Here is a 19,758-nt window from a genome sequence, read left to right on the forward strand (position 1 = left end):
CATGATATATATATCCTCTCATTAAGTCATTATTAATTAGTTTCACTAAAAGAGACTCACAATATCATTGTTTTGTTCCACGTGGAGATCAATCCTATTCCTTGATGTGGATATTGCAGCGCAGACACAGAGAGGTGGGCCGGGAGACAAAGATAAGGTGGTGGTGGTGAGTCGGCATGGATCATGGTGGACGACAAACAATGTCATCTTCTAAGTCAAGCCAATTCAGCCAAGTGGGCTCTTCCTACCCCCTCCAAAGTGCAAGTGCAATGGAGGTTACTGACCCAGGCCAATGAGGCCATGGGCCTACATCATCACCCATTGACCCCTTCCAGATAGGTTTGGTGGGTGAAGGTTTAAGTGTGACTTTCAAATGGTTGAAGACAGGTTGGGTGTGGTGGGGGGTGGGGTACTATACACATGCCATATACAACTTACTAACTTAGGTGAAAGTGGCTAGCCCATCTACATCTTTTGATTGATACATATATACACACACACTATATCTTCATATTTACACAATTAATTTGGATTTTTTTTTATATGTGTATATGGTTAGTATTTTTGTATATAACATCACAAAGTGTTGAATTCTTTTCAGCACTTTCAATCTATATGCAATCGAGCCAACCCGAGTCTAATCCTCAAATCTTTGTAAGCAATCGAGCTTGGTTTGGTTTGGTTTGTGGGTTAGGGAGTCCTTAAGTGGAATATTCAATTCAAGTTCCTGATTTCTTATTTTTTATGAGAAGGTGTTGCATTTGAAAATAATATTCAAACTTGTAAAATTATTGAGATTAGAGTGAATCCAATGGGAAAAAAAAAACACTTCAGGCTCCCCTCACCCAGGCTCTATTCTCACAGTCTCACATGCAAATCGATCGGTTTTTTGGTCATTCGCAAGCTTGAGCATGACTTAAACTCAAGTTTCATGTTTAGATTAGAGCTCGATCGGTTCAAGCGAGTTCTTGAAAATTCGAGCTCGCCACTAATTGATTAGGCTCAAAACTCAAACCTAATAATATCTGAATTGAACCTAATCGAGCTCAAGTGCAAATGGCTCAATTAAAGCTTAATTTGATTGCGCCCCTAAATCCTAGTTACATGTAAAATTTTATATACCATTGAACTTAAGATTCTTGATTATTATTTTTATGATCCTTTCAATTTTTTTAAAAATATATTGAAAATAATTAAGGAATATTAGGAGCACTTAACTTAGTGGTAACCACTCCTTAGAATTTCGAATAGGTTGAAAATTCGAGTCTTCTCACATGTTAAAATTAACAAATATTAAAATTAAATTTTTTTTTTTTGAGTACAAAATTAATGTTATATTTATGACAAAAAAGTAAATAACATTAAAATTGCTAATGGGCTGAGGATGTGAGTTGTCAATCTTTGGGTCTGGTCCAATATTGACGAGCAAACAAGAAGTAAAAATTACAAAGCTTAAAGGACTGGAGAGATCATACATACAAGTGGTAAGCACAAGTCCAACAATACAAAACATGCCAGACGTATATAGTCCATCGTAAATTGCCAAATGATCTAATGTATGAGGCCCAATACATGTTGGTTGTAATATAATTAGGGTCATGTCAATGGGGATGGGTTGGGGGCAAACACTACATTTCATCCAACGGTGTTAAATAAACAAGGATGATATATAATTGATAGGTGATCAGAGTCCAATGACGAAATGCCACATAGACGTAGGATGGATTGGGTCACCGATGTGTTGGGCTTTGATTTGGTTAGATTAGTAATAGTTGATAGGTGATTAGAGATATTAATTATTTATAATTATTTTGATTTGGTTAGCTAGCTAGGTTAGTGACATGCATCTATTCTCAAGTGCGCGCAAATTAACATACATATAAAAGAGAAATTAAAAATAAGAAAGGGGTCTTCTTATATAGTATGTTGCAACTTGCAATAAATGGATGATGATATATATCTCTATATAGTTAACAAAGGAAGAGGCATGCACATTCCCTTCCTGAGACGCATTCTCCACCAGGTCTTGATATTGTGACGCCTGGACAAGGACGAATAGGTTTGCCCGGGTACTCCTTCACACATAACTCAAAGCATTCCTCGTCCTCACAATCCTCCATCATAATCGACTTACTACAAAGCTTTCCACATCCCCCCGATACCCCATTACCTACAACACAAATCAAACCCCATTATTTATTAACATACATATATATGCATCAATTATTTTTTTTATTAATTAACAACATAAGAAATTAAGGACTATATATATCTATCTATTCAAAACTTACCCTTAGAGACCAAGATAATCAGCACAAGAATTGTCAATATGTAAAGGCTAGTGATTTTCATTGTTGCTACTGCTACTCAAGACCGATCAATGTAGGGGCTTCTTATGAGGTTGAGAACCAGGCAAGTAAGTGGGTAATTTATATATTTTTACAATCACTTTATTATTTTTCCTTTTTTGGTCATATGGAATGATATATATCTAAAGATGGAAAGTAATTAATTTTGATTAATTGGTATTGCAATTGATATCTTTCCATCTTAACAGAAATAAAATTTTGTACATTTTCATTAATTATATTTCCGGCCCAAAGTTTCTCATAAATAATCAAAATCAATATCATCAATACTAGAGTATAACCTAACATGAAAGTTTAGAGAGTGCGACATACGCCAGCTTTCTATGAGGCCACATAAGCATAAACACTCTATATATTTGACAGGGGTCATTTGTTATTTTAAAACATAAATATTTGATTCTTATATATTCATATATTATAAATAATAATATGTTGCACAAAAGAAGGACTTACAACTATAAGTATATTTTGAATTGGTTGCATTTAACAAGGCAAGAAATTAACATAAGGAAAGGTTGATATCATTTCTTTTCAAAACACGAAAAACACTCCATCATCAAATAAAGAGAAAATAATAACGCGTGATTATATATATGTACACTATACATATACATACATATATTTATATATCATATACTTGCATTGATTGGTTCTCAACCTCACAATAAATTCTAGATCATAAGTAGTAGTAGCAAGCCTGAAAAGTAATAGATTTGTAATTTGACAATTCTTGTGCTCATTATTTTGGTAAAACTTTTTACATAGTACAAACTTACAGATTGGATTTCTATATAAAATACAACGGTCGACTTTAAAATCATTGGGTAGACAATCAAATTCACACTCTCTTAAATATTACATGACCAGTCACACACTACAAGGCAAATTGAAAGACATTTATTTATTGAACATCATCAACAATATTACTTGAGATCATATATCGATCATGGCCTGCCAGGCAAAAGTACTAAAATCACCATGCAAGGTTCCAATTCTTAGTGGCATCAAAACCAAAGCGTTTCTCCGAAACATCCAAATTGGGAAGAGATTCTGATGATGGTTTAATAGCATCATCAAAATTATCAGAGGCTTTGTTGTCTGAGATTTCCAGGTCTTTGGTTGCTGGAAAAACAAGGCGACCTCGAAGTGTTTCTGGCATATTCTCTTGCCTCACCGAACTCTTCCAAATCTCTTCTGGATCTTTTCTTGCATCAACAACAACCTGCATAATATATATATGTATAATAACACGACATTAATTGATCAGTTTGTTAATTATATTCATTTCAACTATGCTAATTGCCAAGCAAGAAACTAAAAACATACCAGAAGAAACAACAAGAGAGCCAAGAAAGCACACAAATATGACCTCATGGTTATCCACCACACCTAGCTTCTTGTATAATTTTTATGCTATGAGATATGAAGTACAATGTTGAAGATATATGTATGTGTGTATATATATATATAGAGAGAGAGAGAGAGAAAGAGCTACTATCACTAATCACTAATATAACTGTTAATATGTCTTTATATTTTAACAGAAGATATCTAGCTAGTCAATTATGGACTACAATTTGCACTGACAAGATATTTTGCACTGACTATATAATATTAGATCGCTAGCTAAGATAATATGTAATAGCACTGACTGTATATATATTTTGCTCTGAGTAAGATAATAATAGCACCGACTATATAGGTATCATCCTCTGCAAAATCTTTATATTTTCAAAGATTTTGTTGTTAATTAGTAATCAATAATAATAGTAGGTCCGCTACTATCATCATTATCCACATTCATGCATCTTAGAGGTTGAGACATCAATAATGCATTCATTACCCAACAACATCAATAATGCATGCCTTACCGAGCAGCATCAATAATGCAGTACCCAATTTAATGCTGAAAGAAATATTGCAAGTGGACGTATGTACATTTCAACTTAGATATCTATCTCTATTAATTCATACTCCACAGCCAACTGCTGCGTCATACCTCATGCATAGTCATGATGTGATATTAAAAGAGACTTTAAGATGATCACAACCCAATTTTTGTCATAAGAAGAAAGCACAACACTAATTCAAAACTAAAAGCTTCAACAATGGCTCCTCATCTTGCCAATTGGATCCTCATCTTGTTATCTTTCTTCTTAAAGGTAATGAATTTCCAACTTTCATATCCATAATCGATCTTTAGTTAAAACTATATATGTAACAATTTTTTGTAAATCTAATTTAGTTGCAAGGCAGCTATGGTAGTGGTGGAGGAGCCCAAGAAGATGAAAATGTGGCAGCTCACAAAATGGGGTTCTTAGGGATGGATGATATTTATGTTGGGAATACTATCACCATCAATCTTCCTTTTGACGACCCTTCATCTTCACCTCATTTTATACCACAAGACGAAGCCGATTCTTTACCCTTATCATCGTCAAATCTCCAAAGCATTCTCGATCTCTTCTTGATCCCTCATGGTTCTTCGCACGCCAAGGCGATGCAAGATACTATTAGAAGGTGTGAAACCCTACCTATGGAGGGAGAGGCCAAGACTTGCGCAAACTCCCTAGAATCCTTGCTTGATTTTGTAAACACCGCGTTTTGACAAAACGCTAGTGTCAAAGCCCTGACGACTACTCACAATGCTATGTCAACTGGGAATTCAAATAAGTACAGAATTCTAGAAGTAAAAGAGATTCCGATTCGTAAGATGATGGGTTGTCACGTAATGAGATGGCCCTACGCAGTTTACTATTGCCATCATCAGGTGGATAACAGTGAAACCAAGGTTTTTAACATTTTATTAGGAGGTGATGATGATGGAGACAAACTTGATGCTTATGCTGCTTGTCATATGGACACATCGAAACGGGATCCTAATCAATTGGTGTTCAAGTTGTTAAATACCGCGCCTGGCCGTTTCTCTCCAGTTTGTCACATCTTCCCTGAAGGAGACCTTGTTTGGGTTGATGAAATATTTTAATTTAGATATAGCTTCCATATGCATAATCCTCATTATGGCCCCGTTTGGTAGACCATTGTGGAAACAATATATGTTGGTCCAGACAATATATTGTCTGATGCAAACAAACGGCCATTTTGCGACTCGAAATCCAAGGCAATTTCGAGGCAATAATATTGTCTTTTGGAAATTGTCCCATTTCATACAATATTGAGACCATTTCGTTTTTTCTACCCAGATTGTCCCTAGTTATTTATTGCACAACAACTCATCACCATATGATGCCCATTTATTTTTAATGTATGAACTTATTTGAATTTATTTATAGATATTTGTAAGACGGAATATTATGAAACTCTTCTAATTAACTATTTATAAATATTTTAATTAATTATCTTTGTTTTATAAATTAATTTTTATTTAATCTGACATTTATATGCATCTGTTATAACTAAAATACCTAATACCCCTGTGCGTAATTTGCCTCAGAATATTATCCAGCATATATGTTACCAGCAAAAGTCTAACCAAACACTAACAACCATTCAGACAGCATATCTGCTACCACCATATCGCTAGTATATACACTACTGTCAAAATTGTCTGCCAAACGGAGCCTATATATGTTCTTCTTTTGATAAGTTGATATTTGTATTGAAGAGTGCGATTTACAACCTAAGGACATTAAGCATAATGTGCGCATTAATAGAGATAAATATATGCATCACATACATTGCATTTTGTGAATCGGACTATCAACTTCATATTGCTGAAAGATTGGTTGGAAGAGATGTTTGAGAGTGCTCTTTCGATCGCTTTGAATTTCTCCACATTTGACTCAGAAATCGATACATGAGAATAAGCAATGAAATGTCATATAAGTTGTTAACTAATTTCCAGTTTAGAAGTTGAATCTATTAAGTGGTTATGTAATTATGTTACCTTGAGTGCTTATTGCATGGTGAATGTGCCTTTGTGTTAGTAACTTGATCCTTGTGTGCCCTTATTCCTAAAATAAAGTAAATATATATTCTTATCACTTTTGAGCCCATTAGGAAAATTCAAAACAGTGATGCACGTTTTATCATAAATGAAGGATAATTTGAGTTGTTTTTGTTAAGTGTCTATATGTTTGCGTTCTACAAGAGTCGTGTTGAGGAATGTAGGAAGGAGATTGAAACCAACTTGATCCCCTCTTGAGTCAAATCGTAAGATTGTAAACGGTCAGTTATCACAGTTGACTTTCACCGAACCAAAATTTTCGATTATATCTCAGAATAAAATCGAAAAACGATCATGAAAAATAGTTAACTAGAAAACCGACCAATCGGATTTTGCTTGTTTTTCGGGCTTTATTATTTTAGTTTCAATTTGTTTATTTAAATTTGGCCTACTTAAAATGGTTGGGTCTAAAGTATAAGACATCACTTCAGAAGCACGAAAATAATACAGGAATTATCAGTAAGAAGTAAGTAAGAACATCTACCAAAGATTACTCATTACCAAGGATCTCCTATCCCTTTTTTCTTGTAATGTAGAACCCACCCAGTTGCCCACCGAACAATTGATTGGTAAACTCCGAGTCACATGGAATACCCCGAAGACCCCATCGATAATTTGAGACTTGGGCCGAGGCCTAACGCAAAAAGATAACGTAGGGTGACATTCGCACATGCTAGGCTGAGCAAGTGTCCTCCTCGCAAATTGTGATAAGGTAGACACCCATGAGACTTGATCAACTCACGATCTTCCACTTGCGCTAAAAGTTACCGCAATCAAGTTCACCTTCTCAGGCAACGAATCATTGTTAGGATTCCCCATCTCTCTCCCCTCACAAGCATGAAAATGTTTAAAATCCGCACAAGCCACAAAGCAGCAAATCCAGCCATTGCTAAAACAAAGCCATCAAATATGTTAAATAATGGCTTGTATTAGAAGAGTTAGTTAATACCTAAAAGCTCTAAGGAAAGGGAAAATTGTGCGAGAGGGGAGCATACCAATCACACTATAATAAATTGAGTTTTTCACGACGCTTCTTAGGAAGCGCCGACGCTTGTTTCATTTTACGACGCTTATTTAATAAAGCACCGTAATGTTAAAACTCAATTGCGACATTCAAAAGAAACGTCATTACGAGGTGTCAATAGCGGCGCTAAAGTAAAATGTGTCGTTTTGCTAAAAAAAATCTCGCTAATTAGTTGGCGCGAAAGATGTTGCGACACTTATCAAATACCGTCATCAAATTTTGATGTTTTAAAGAAGAAACGCCATCATAGATATTTTGTTTAGCGACATTATAATAAACGTCGTAAATAATAAAATAGGACGATGCTTATATAAGAAGCGCCGTCAATTAAAGATATATTATGGTGCTTTTGATACAAGAGCCGTCCAATAATATGAACCCATTATTATATATAGGTACATTATATAATATTTTCTGATAATATATATAGGTATATATATGTATATGTACAACTAGCTAGTATATATACGTACATACACGTATTAGATGTACATGCATATGATTAGATCAATATTAATTGCTAGCTAGCTATAATATATATAACTTGTTTATTTAGGTACAAGTTTATATATGCAAGGGTTATCAATTGCGGTTTAATTAAGAGTAAGACCATCGTTTAGAGTTTAGGGTTTACCATTAATATTATATATATATATATATATATATATAAGTTTAGGGTTTAGAGTACATATATTGTATTTAGGGTTTAGGCCAATTTAAGGTTTAGGGTTTAGATTTAAGGTTTAGATATAGGGTTTAGGGTTCCAATTTAAGGTTTAGCGTTTAGAGTATTTTTTTAGGGTTTAAGGTATATATTTAGGGTTTAGCGTTTAGGATATTTAGGGTATATATTTAGCGTTTAGGGTATATATTTAGGGTTTAGGGTTTAGAGTATTTTTTTAGGGTTTAGGGTATATATTTAGGGTTTAGGTTTAGAGTTTATGGTTTAGGGTCTAGAGTATATTGTGTTTAGGGTTTAGGTCAATTTAGGGTATATAAACTTGGGGTTTATGTGCTTTATAGTCATAGGCGGTGCTAATATGGAGCGTCATAATATCATATAATTGAAACGACACTGTTTTGGTTTTATATAATGACACTTATTTAAGAAGCGTTGTAAATTATGATATGTTACAGCGCTAGTAAAACGCTGTAATATCTTGGAGACAAATACGACACCGTTTTATGTTTAGATGCGAGCTAAGTTTCTAATTTTGATCATTTGCACACTACGACACCCCTCTTCGACGTCGCTATTGCGCGCTCCTTCACACCGTACATCCGCGCTCCGTGGCCACCGCACAACTGCCCTCCGTGGCCACTACAACGGTCTCCACTACACTCCGTCGCCTCTGCACACATTGCACTTATTCGACTACCAGTATTGCTCTACGCGGGATTCTTGTTTGACGAATTGGTTCTAAATAACAACACTTTTTATTGCATTTACGACGTCTCTAGAAGCACCGTTAAATATAATTATTACGCCATTTCTGCTAAATCATCACTTTATCATTCAAGCCACGAATATTGCTGCGCTTGTTCTACGTTTTGAAAAGCGCTGATAATTACCTTTAACGACGCTTTGTGCTTATTAACGACGCTTTATAAGTGCCGTAACAGACATCGCTCTTGTAGTGTCAAGCCATAGACTTCGTGGGGTTGTTCTTTTGTACGGGAGTATAATTGTATTTTTGAGTACCTAGGTAGCTTTTATATAAGGATATGAATCCTAGCCAAATGTACTACATGAATTCCTATATTGAAAATAGCCGTAGATTTCGTGAACATAGGCATATTGCCAAACCACGTAATTATATGTTCTTTTTTTTTTCTCACTCTATTTCGATTGTTCTGTGTGATTGTTCTATTATCTTACTGTTTGCGAGGGATCTGTTTTGCAACAAATACATTATTCAAACACCAAATACTTACTTAAAAAAACCATTAGTGATCATCAGGCTTCGGGCTTGGCCGGGGCCCATAAAACTCGAGCCTTAAGGTGGGGCCCAGGCATTGACTATTTTTTAATTTTTTTTTGGTTGTTTTTTTTGACTCTTTTTTTAAAAGATATATATGTGTGCTATGTAGATATATGTATATATATGTAGATATATATGTGTGGTATGTATATACGTGCAGAACATATATACACACACATATATACACATGCAGAAGTCGGCAGAACATATATACACACACTTGACACACATGTATACACATGCAAAACATATATACACACACATAATATATATATATATATATATACACACAAACACAGACATATATATACATATACATGTAGAACATTGACTGGGCCTCCGGGCTAGGGCCGGGCCAAAATTGACCCGAGGTGTCGGGCTTCGGGCCGAGCCCGGCCCTAGAAATGGAGCCCAAGCCCACCCAAGGCATCGGGCAAGGCTGCCCAGGCCTAGGCCCGCTAGTCAAATGGTGACCCCTATTAGTGATCACCAAGATCATCATTCATCCTATTCACCAAGTCCGTGTCAAATTCGAGGATAATTCCCACATATATGTATTTTTAAGTTTTTGTACTTAAAGTTTGAGATTTGGTTGGTTAATTTGGTAAAGGTATGAACTACAAATATACATATAAAAATCTCAAGAGCTTATTCCCAATATTTAAAGGTACAAAATCGTATGTAGGTAGAAAAATGAAGCATTAATTTATCAAATAACATAAAAACAATTAAGTCCATAGGTACTTAACTCTTTACAGCTAATGATCGAGTAGGACAGATTCCCATGTTTGGATGAATGCATGCTTTGTATTACATCCAGAAGATATGTTCAGTCCACTACCAATGATCTCCAGTTAGACATGACTCTGCTACTGTGTTTTTTTTAATTAAAGTGCATCAAGAATATAGTAATATAAATGGGGATAAAAATCATTTATAGAGTAAAAACAATTGCTATTTATTTGAATTATGAACACATCACGTTACATGTCATGTGCAGTTCAAGAGTTTGACAACTAGATCAAGGATTTTGGATTCATGCATGTATTAGATCACCCCAAAAGCACACAGAATGGCATCCAAATATTTTAATATCTATATTTGTTTATTACAATTTTTGCAACTGTATATAACATATAATTTAAAATACTGAAACACAGATTAAAACAACTGCAAGAAACTAGTTAAGCATCAAGTGTGTCATATATAATTAAAATAAGCCCAAGATGACGTTCTACCAGCAGAATATTTTTACTAACTTTAAATTTACCAATTTGGGATTAATTAATTTGGAATAGTTGGCGCCACATAGGGATAAATAACAAAATGATATATATATATAACAACTTTTTTTGGTTGGATGTTTCATTTTTATTATACCATAGATTATGAGTTCAATTCTCCTACCCCTAGTTATATACATATAAACAAAAATAAGAAATAATTAGGAGAATAAATAGTAGGGAAAATTCCAAGCCGGTATCACTTGTGAAACTTTTAGACACTTAGGTCCAGTCCAAAAAACTTTATCCCTCTAAGGTACCACTAGTATGCTAATTACTTTCTTACCATTGTCTTCTTCCTCTCACAATAACTACACTTCTCTTCTTTCTCCCTCCTCTCTCCTTATTGTTGCCTGTTGGTATCCAACCTAAACTGAAGCTCACATCAACACGTACATACTCCGACCTTCCACCACCACCAACGGCAGTCCATTTGGCCATAAAACGATCGGAAAGCAGCGACCACAGAAGACAAAAGCCTAAGATCCGACCTATTTTGGTGACGGTTGGCTACACCACCACTATCGTTGAACTCCCCTTACTGAGACGCACAATGCTCAGCTAGAAATGGCCCAAAACGGCCATAAAAAATGGCCATTTTAAAATAATAACATTGGTCGGCCAATGTTACTGTTTGGAAAAAAACTTTAGATTCGGCCGATTCCGGCAGCTGTTCTCCATACCACTATCACCGTTGAATGCCTCTCATTGAAGCTCACAATGCCTAGCCATATACAGTCCAAAACGACCATCGGATATGTCTGTTTTGAAATAGTAACATTGGTTGGCTAATGTTACTGTTTTGAAATAATAACATTGATCGAATAATGTTACTAATTGAAAACAGTAACATTGATTGGTTAACTTTATTATTTTGAAAAAAACTTCAGATCCGACAGATTACGACGGCGGTTCACCACACCACCACCACCATTGGACTCCTCTTAAGGAGATGCACAATGCCAGTCATATTTGGACCAAAACGGTAGCCAGAAAAAGAGATAAGAGGGAGAGAGAGAAAGATGTAATAATAAGAGAGACATGCAGTAGAAGGGAGAAAGATGCAGTGATGAGAGAGATATATAGTAGAGAGAGAAGATGTAGTGAGATGAGAGAGGCGTAACATAGAGAGAAAGTAACAAGAGAGAAATCATATTAGATCTAATCCTCTTTGAAAAAAAGGCAAAAAAATTTTGATAAAATTTAAATGATTTAAAAAATTGTAAAAAATAAAAATGAACTTTTGAGGCATAAAGTTTTTTGGTGTGGACCTAGATGTCCAACTGTTTTGAAAGTGGTATTAATATGTCATTTTCCATAAATAGTATTGCTTAACCTAGAAAGATATATATATCTCATACCTTATAAGACTAAAATCACATATCTTAGATGACTCGTATGTTATTAAGATTGACGATGGTTCTTAGATGACTCATATGTGTATCGGTTCCACCACCAATCCAAACGGATTAGGGGGCTCCACAATTAGTTTCAAATTGTAGAGTCTACAATTGGAATCCAATGGCTTGAGAGATGTGCCACATCATATCACATTTTTGTTTTTTCATTTTTAAAATTTGTATGATTTTTTCTTTACCATTAGATATGAATTGTAGACTCTAGGGAATTGCAGAGCCCCCAAACCCAATCCAAACAGTCCATTATAATTTTAGCATATCCAAAACAGATATAATATTAACAGATACAAAACAAATATAATATCATATATTGAAGATAGATCAAAGCCTTTTCATTTTCATTCTCTATCTTTCTCTAGATCAAAACTCTGCTTTGAAGATCTATCTTTATCGCAAGCGAAGGAAGGAGAAGAAGCACGGATCTCAATCGCAAGGAAGAAGAATAAGTGATTAAGCGTAAATCTATGTCACAAGGGAAGGAAGAAGAGAGAAGAAGAGACGCTGAAGGAAGAAGAGAGAAGAAAGAGAAGGAAGAAGAGAAATGTGTTTTGTCTTTTACAAATAAAAGGGTATTTTAATCACTTAATATCATTTGTTATTTTTTCTAAACTTTTTTCTATCTAATTTCCCCAAAAATATTTTGGCTACCTAACTCGTTACAACTTACAACTAATGATTTGTCCAAATGAGTATGACAGATTCCCATGTTTGGATGAATGCATGCTTTGTGTTGCATCCAGGAGATATGTTCAGTCCACTACTAATGATCTCCAGTTAGACATGACCCTGCTATTGTGATTTTTTTAAATTAACATGTGTCAGAAATATAGTATAAATGGGTAAAATCATTTATAGAATAGAAACAAATTGCTATTTATTTGAATTATGAACACATCACGTTACATCATGTCATGTACAACTCAAAAGTTTTACAACTTGATCAATGATTTTGGATTCATGCATGTATAAGATCACCCCAAAAGATCATCATTAAAATTTGAACTTACCAATTTTGGTGTCATGTACAGCTCAAAAGTTTTACAACTTGATCAATGATTTTGGATTCATGTAAGATCACCACAAAAGATTATCATTAAAATTTAAACTTACCAATTTGGGATTAATTAATTTGGATAATTAGATGGCGCCACGTAGGGATAAATAACCAAATGATATACTACTACTATAAATAACTATTTTTTTGGTGGGGTATCACATTTTTCTTATACCATATATAGATTTATTATTTCAATTATATTCTCCATCCCCTAGCTGGTTATTTGAATAGTATTGCTCAACCTAGAAAGATATATGTCATACCTTATAAGACTAAAATCAGATATCTTAAATGACTCATATATATGTGATTAATATTGACGATGGATCTTTGTCATGCATTGTATATATGACAGCACATGAATGACTGACAAAAAACGAATATAAAGAAAGTAATGAAGCTGTAGTAACAATTTAATTTTAAACTCTTATAAAAACCCAACTCTCTCACCACCTTAATTATCTGTAACATCAATGGCTGATTCAACTACTACTCCACTTCTCTCCTCCCTATCCGCGTCTTCGAAGCCCCTCCCATCCCTTGATTCCACAATCGAACGGTGTATCGGAGGGTTTTCTTGGACCCAATTCCTCCAAGCCATCCTAGTCTCAATTGCATGGTTGTTTGATGCACAACAAACTTTCATTAGCGTCGTCACTGATGCTGACCCTACATGGCACTGCAACATTAATTCATCAACGTCTATATGCAACTCAGCATCATCCAACATTTGTCAACTCCCCCAAAATTCATGGTCATGGGATTTGCCTCCGCAAGTATCAATAATCTCAGAATGGTCACTCCAATGTTCCTCTTCATTTCTCACTGGGTTACCAGCATCTTCATTCTTCATGGGTTGTCTTGTTGGCGGATTACTTCTTGCCACACTCGCAGACTCGTCGCTCGGTCGCAAGAATATGTTGTTCTACTCGTGTTTAATCATGTCATTGTCTTCATTACTTACGGTACTCTTCTCCACCAACGTTTGGATTTACTCTATTTTCAGATTTATATGTGGGTTTGGCCGCGCAACGATTGGAACGTGTGCGTTAGTGTTGTCGACTGAATTAGTAGGTAAACGATGGAGAGGACAAGTCGCCGTGACTGGATTTTTGTTCTTTACATTAGGGTTCTTATCATTGCCGGCTATGGCTTACATTAATAGAGGTTCGTCATGGAGGAATCTTTACATTTGGAGTTCAATACCAAGTCTTATTTATTGCATCCTGGTTAAATTGTTTGTTGGTGAGTCTCCGAGATGGCTTTTCGTTCGTGGAAGGAGAGAGGAGGCCGTTTCGATCCTAAAGAGTATTGCAACGATTGACAACAATGGTAAATCAATCACAATGAGCTTCTTTGGAAATGTTCAATTGGAGGAAGAGTCATGGAATGTTGATATCTACTCAGCAATCAAGATTCTATTCCAAAATAAATGGTCTTTTAGGAGGTTGTGTTTGGTTATGGTGATTGGATTTGGGGTTGGAATGGTTTATTATGGGATGCCATTGGGGCTTGGAAACATGTCATTCAATCTCTACATGAGTGTGACATTCAACGCCTTATCGGAACTGCCATCATCGTTAATCACATTATTTCTCATAGACAAGATGAACCGGAGAAGCTCATTACTGGGATTTACAAGCCTAAGCGGGATTTGTAGCTTATTATCGGTCATTGTAGGCAAGAATATGAATTGGACAAGTTTCCAATTAGGGTTGGAGCTAGTGTCTTTCTTTAGTGCTTGTACTGCTTTCAACATTACAATGGTATACACGTTGGAGTTGTTCCCGACTTGTGTGAGGAACTCAGCTGTATCAATTGCGAGACAAGCTTTGGTGTTGGGAGGAGTGTTTAGTCCAGTATTGGCTGCAGCTGGTAGGAAAAATGGGTTTTGGTCATATGGGATATTTGGGTTGGTGATAGGGTTTTGCGGGTTGTTTGTGGTTTTTCTGCCAGAGACAAAGGGTGGGAGATTATGTGATACAATGGATGAGGAAGAGCACAAGGCGGTAGTCAATGATCATCATATATAATATTATATATTATTGATGCCTAAACCAAAAACTATGTGCTTGCTTAATTACTGTAAGGTTTTTCATTTTTATTTTTGAATTTTTGTATGTTAGCTTAATTTTTTAAACTGTTTCTTTAACTTATCACCAAATTCTGCAGTGTGAATGAGACAGGTAACATGATTTTATTTAGATAAGAATTTAACAGGTAACAGGATACAAGGACAAACTTAGTTGGATAACACCAACCAAGCCACAGAATGGAAACGAAACATATACGACTCTTTATGGATAACACCAACCAAACCAAGCTCGGTGGCGACAGTAGGTGATGCAGCAATTAAGAGAGTGATTCCCGAATCAGATTAGTGATTTACTACTAAATACTAGTAAATAGATGGTTGGTGGCTTGTCTCTTTCTTTGTACATACCAATGTTCACTAATTGTGAAACATATAAATATTTGTTTTCTTGTTTTTGGGAAACAAGGATAATTATAGTGGAGTTAGGTCAGTTGTCACTAACCTAACCTAACCTAACCTTAACCCTAACCCATGTTGTAATCTAGCTCATTAATGTGACAAACGTAACTCATGGTTTATCCATAATCCACTCACGAGCACTGTGGTATGTAAAACATGTTTGTCTTGTTGAATAGTAGTAGAGGCCCAATCTGATGGGATCAAAAAAGTTGTCCATGACCATGTTGTTCAATTTTAATTTGTTGAAAATTTAGTGGATGGGAGTGTTCAATTACAACACTCACTCAACATTAATTCAACAAGAAAAGTGGTAGACAATAGTTACACCACTAAAGTGAACACAATTAAGCACCAATTTAGGCCCGCTAGCCCCTTTAGATTCACTACCCGTCCTTTCGATCACTATAAGTCGCTACAAAAGGGAAGGCCCTATATTTTTTCTTTTTAAAAAAAAAGATCACGAAAAGCCCAAGAGTCATATAACATATTATAGGCTTGACAAGCTTAATTGGCCCATCCCAAGAGATGCATCAGTAATCAAAATGTGTTGATCATCAACAACTCATATATAGTTTTTTTATTAGAACATTGATTTTTTTTTAAAAAATTATATGTATACATATCTAGTGAAGTGTAAACTTGATTATCCAGCAGAACACTTCATCTACGCAATTTTCTTGAGCACAAGTTTGGAAAAAAAACCTTTTGGCCAATTCAATTACTTATTCCTCAATACACCATCCGTCTAGCTTGCAAATTATATATATAGCTAATTAATTCAATGGAATAATTTGGTTATATAACATATAATATATATGGATAATGTTTGAGACCCCTAAAAGTCCCTCATTTAATGTGGAGTGTTGGATGTGAAGTGGTCTTATATGTATGTTTTTAATCAATGACTATTTTAATGCCACATAGATTTGGGAGTCTCTAGCATTATCCAATATATATATGTTTTGCGTGTGTGTTAGTATGATTTGTATTGCTTTATCATTTTATCATTTATTTATTTATAATAAAGAAAACACACGGTTTAGATAAGCTCAGTGACTGCGTGTGTTAGTATATGATTCGTGTTGCTAATCATGTATTTAAACAAGAAAGGAAAACACAGCTTAGGTTTATAATGATCAAATGTTACAATCAAGAACCTTGTCACGACAATTACATAAAATATTTTATCAGAAAAACATTACATAGAATCATATATAGATGGTGGATAGATAGGGTACACACAAGTAATTAACCGCACTGAAATTGAGTGACTAGATTATATATACATACTTTTATATATATAGAGTGAGTAGATAGGGAACCGTCCTCTTTATACAATTGAAAAAGTTTGTTACGCAAAATCAGGGAAAGCAGACATGATTGGCTTTTTGTACAATTGTACTTGTGATATTCCACAATTGTGTTGTGTTGTGTTGTGTTGTGTAATAATATATATATGAAAGACCCACCTAATTAATTAACCTAGCTAGCTAGCTATCCGGATTAAGTGATCCTCAAGATTTTGATTTCTCTACTCCTAAACAAATTCACCTTTATGATTATATTAAGGAACTAATTATAACTTTTGTGCCTCATTGTCAATTACTTCTAAGTTGACTCTATCATCATATTGGTTTTAGTTTTAACCCTCCTTTACTTAAGCTGTAAATCAAGATTCATATCATTGTAATTTCTTCTTTGTTAGAAGAAATAAACTAGTTAGTTATAATTAAACAGTCCATGCATTTGTAGTCAAATGGAATTGGTTGAAAATTATTTTGCAATCAATGAATTAACAATGTTTCGTTTTTACTCGGAAATATTTCCTACCTGATATAATCAACTATATATCTATATATATATACACACACACATTCATGCACATATATATATATATAGATGTATGATGGCCTTTATATACATACATATATGGTTGAAGAGACTGAAAATTGAAGCGCTGAGGTATATTGTGTGGACTGTGGAGTCTGGCCGGAGAAACCTAATTGGGTTGAATGGGTCATAGATGTTGTACCAAACAGAGAGTAAGGAGAGGTTTATGGTCTCCGGAAGAAGATGAGAAGCTCATCAAACACATCACCACTCATGGCCATGGAAGCTGGACTTGTGTTCCAAAACTAGCTGGTATACATATACATATACATACATATATTACTCTTTAATTCTCTCCCTCTCTCCCTCTCTCCCTCCCTCTCTCTCTCTCTCTCTCTCTCTATATATATATATATATATATATATATATATATATATATATATATTTCAAGTTTTCATGATGATTGATACATATGTCTCAATTAATAATAAATTGACATATATGCATGATGAGATAATTAATGTAGGGCTGCAGAGGTGTGGGAAGAGCTGTAGATTGAGATGGATAAACTACTTGAGACCAGACCTGAAGAAGGGTTCCTTTTCTGAAGAAGAAGAGCAGATCATCATTGATGTTCATCGAATTCTTGGCAATAGGTATGTACCAAAAACAAATTCAACTTAATTGGAAGGTTAGATTACTTGCTCTCTCTCAAAAAAAATTAGGAATATAATCTTAAAACTTATTTTAAAAAGATATTTTAAACTGTTGCGTGCGATCAATAGTGTTTTGATATGCATACCGGTACAGGTAGGGACTTATAACTAGGGCAAATCTTAATTACTGTGATCTTCACTACAATTTAATATATCATGAATTAATTTCACTGGCAGCTACCCTCATAAGACAAGAATTATACATTGTGTATACATATATCTATATGAGTGTGTATGTTTGAATTTCTACTTGTATTAATCATCTCAATCAACTGCATATTATGATTGAATTTGTAATATCTATGTACAATTACACAGGTGGGCTGTGATAGCAAAGCATTTGCCAGGAAGGACAGACAATGAAGTGAAGAATTTCTGGAACTCAAGCATCAAGAAGAAGCTCATCTCACAAGGAATTGACCCTAAAACTCATAACCTAATTTCTTCACATAATAGAGACAACTACTCTTACTGTAACAACAATAAGAAAGTTCAATCTAAAAGTCAAGAACCCTTTTCAATCATCACTGTGAATCCTCATAAGAGAAATACTTCTTCCCACCCACCAATACTTACACTTCCACCTGTATCTCCTCCTCCTCCTCATACTCAGCCTCCAATATTCAATAAGACTAATTATGATCAAAATTCCCATGATTCCTCTATGAACCCATCAGTGTTGGATAATTTATTGGTAGATGAAATTTGTTTCTTGGGTGGAACTACTAATACAGTACTTGTTGAACCACCCTTTGAAGAAGCAGAACAATTACAAAACCAAAACAAGGAGACTAATATTTGTGATGAGGTGGTGGAAGTAGACAAAATGATCAATATTGATCACGTTAAGGATGGTGATCAAAACATGTATAATAATGCTACATTTGACATCTCTACAAGTAGTTTTGATCTTGATAAGTTCATCGAGTCTACATTAATGTCTAGTACTTGTGACTTTAACTTCAATATGGAAGACCTTTTGTGGAACTTTTAGCTATTATTGATTAATCATCTAGATTATGCATATTGTATAATGGAATTGGCTTTGATGCATGTACTCGGTGTTTGCACAATTGAGAAAATATTTTGTTTGTGATGATACCAAAGCCCATTGGTTTACATATTCAAGCTCAGTCCATGAGCCAAAAAGCCCATTGGCATTAGATATTTAAGCCCAATGGATGAGCCCAAATAAACTTATATATATATATATATATATATATATATATATATATATATATATATATGGTTAGATACATACATGATACATGTGTATGAGATTCCACATATACCAAATACCATAATTTTCATCCATTAATTTCCGACAGAAAATTAACCAACAATAATGTGGTAAAAGAGAAAAAGACGAACACAAAAATATATTGAAAGTTAATTAGGAGATATAGGTAATAAGATATGATGACCAAAAAGGACTACATATATATATATATGTATATAGATATATATGTATATATATATGTATATATATATATATATGTAGAGGGATTCTCAAGGGCGGGATCCCACACTTTATTTAAAGTGCGGGATCCATCTAACACCATTCATGTGTGGACCCCATCACGTGTGGGGACCACACTTACACATAATGAATGGTGT

At 34.6% G+C, this 19,758-nt stretch overlaps 4 protein-coding genes across 4 annotated transcripts; all 4 read left to right on the forward strand.

Annotated features, from left to right (window-relative positions):
* The first annotated feature begins 4,392 nt into the window (after positions 1-4,392).
* LOC119983148 (BURP domain-containing protein 3-like) lies at positions 4,393-5,663 on the forward strand. Its single transcript, XM_038826831.1, has 2 exons — positions 4,393-4,531; positions 4,615-5,663. The coding sequence occupies exons 1-2, from the start codon at positions 4,478-4,480 to the stop codon at positions 4,975-4,977; spliced, it is 417 nt and encodes a 138-aa protein (XP_038682759.1). The 5' UTR covers positions 4,393-4,477; the 3' UTR covers positions 4,978-5,663.
* LOC119981975 (BURP domain protein USPL1-like) lies at positions 5,020-5,672 on the forward strand. Its single transcript, XM_038825113.1, has 3 exons — positions 5,020-5,337; positions 5,407-5,501; positions 5,663-5,672. Exons 1-3 carry the CDS (start codon positions 5,020-5,022, stop codon positions 5,670-5,672), a joined length of 423 nt encoding a protein of 140 aa, XP_038681041.1.
* Positions 5,673-13,522: 7,850 nt separating this feature from the next.
* LOC119981664 (organic cation/carnitine transporter 3-like) lies at positions 13,523-15,304 on the forward strand. The gene has a single exon (XM_038824748.1). The coding sequence runs from the start codon at positions 13,574-13,576 to the stop codon at positions 15,131-15,133; it is 1,560 nt and encodes a 519-aa protein (XP_038680676.1). The 5' UTR covers positions 13,523-13,573; the 3' UTR covers positions 15,134-15,304.
* Positions 15,305-17,542: 2,238 nt separating this feature from the next.
* LOC119983169 (myb-related protein 308) lies at positions 17,543-19,214 on the forward strand. The gene is made up of 3 exons (XM_038826864.1): positions 17,543-17,736; positions 17,952-18,081; positions 18,460-19,214. The coding sequence occupies exons 1-3, from the start codon at positions 17,607-17,609 to the stop codon at positions 19,133-19,135; spliced, it is 936 nt and encodes a 311-aa protein (XP_038682792.1). The 5' UTR covers positions 17,543-17,606; the 3' UTR covers positions 19,136-19,214.
* The last annotated feature ends 544 nt before the right edge of the window (positions 19,215-19,758 follow it).

The sequence above is a fragment of the Tripterygium wilfordii genome, chromosome 17, assembly GCF_013401445.1.
Source record: "Tripterygium wilfordii isolate XIE 37 chromosome 17, ASM1340144v1, whole genome shotgun sequence".
In the NCBI taxonomy this organism is placed as follows: domain Eukaryota; kingdom Viridiplantae; phylum Streptophyta; class Magnoliopsida; order Celastrales; family Celastraceae; genus Tripterygium; species Tripterygium wilfordii.

Excerpts from the sequence above, each read along its gene's own strand:
- LOC119983148 (XM_038826831.1), top strand. The coding sequence starts at position 4,478 with ATGGCTCCTCATCTTGCCAATTGGATCCTCATCTTGTTATCTTTCTTC. Across the intron at positions 4,532-4,614 it reads TGTTATCTTTCTTCTTAAAG|TTGCAAGGCAGCTATGGTAG; the intron begins GTAATGAATTTC and ends AATCTAATTTAG.
- LOC119981975 (XM_038825113.1), top strand. The coding sequence starts at position 5,020 with ATGTCAACTGGGAATTCAAATAAGTACAGAATTCTAGAAGTAAAAGAG. Across the intron at positions 5,338-5,406 it reads CTGAAGGAGACCTTGTTTGG|ACCATTGTGGAAACAATATA; the intron begins GTTGATGAAATA and ends CCCGTTTGGTAG.
- LOC119981664 (XM_038824748.1), top strand. The coding sequence starts at position 13,574 with ATGGCTGATTCAACTACTACTCCACTTCTCTCCTCCCTATCCGCGTCT.
- LOC119983169 (XM_038826864.1), top strand. The coding sequence starts at position 17,607 with ATGGGTCATAGATGTTGTACCAAACAGAGAGTAAGGAGAGGTTTATGG. Across the intron at positions 17,737-17,951 it reads TTGTGTTCCAAAACTAGCTG|GGCTGCAGAGGTGTGGGAAG; the intron begins GTATACATATAC and ends TAATTAATGTAG. Across the intron at positions 18,082-18,459 it reads CATCGAATTCTTGGCAATAG|GTGGGCTGTGATAGCAAAGC; the intron begins GTATGTACCAAA and ends ACAATTACACAG.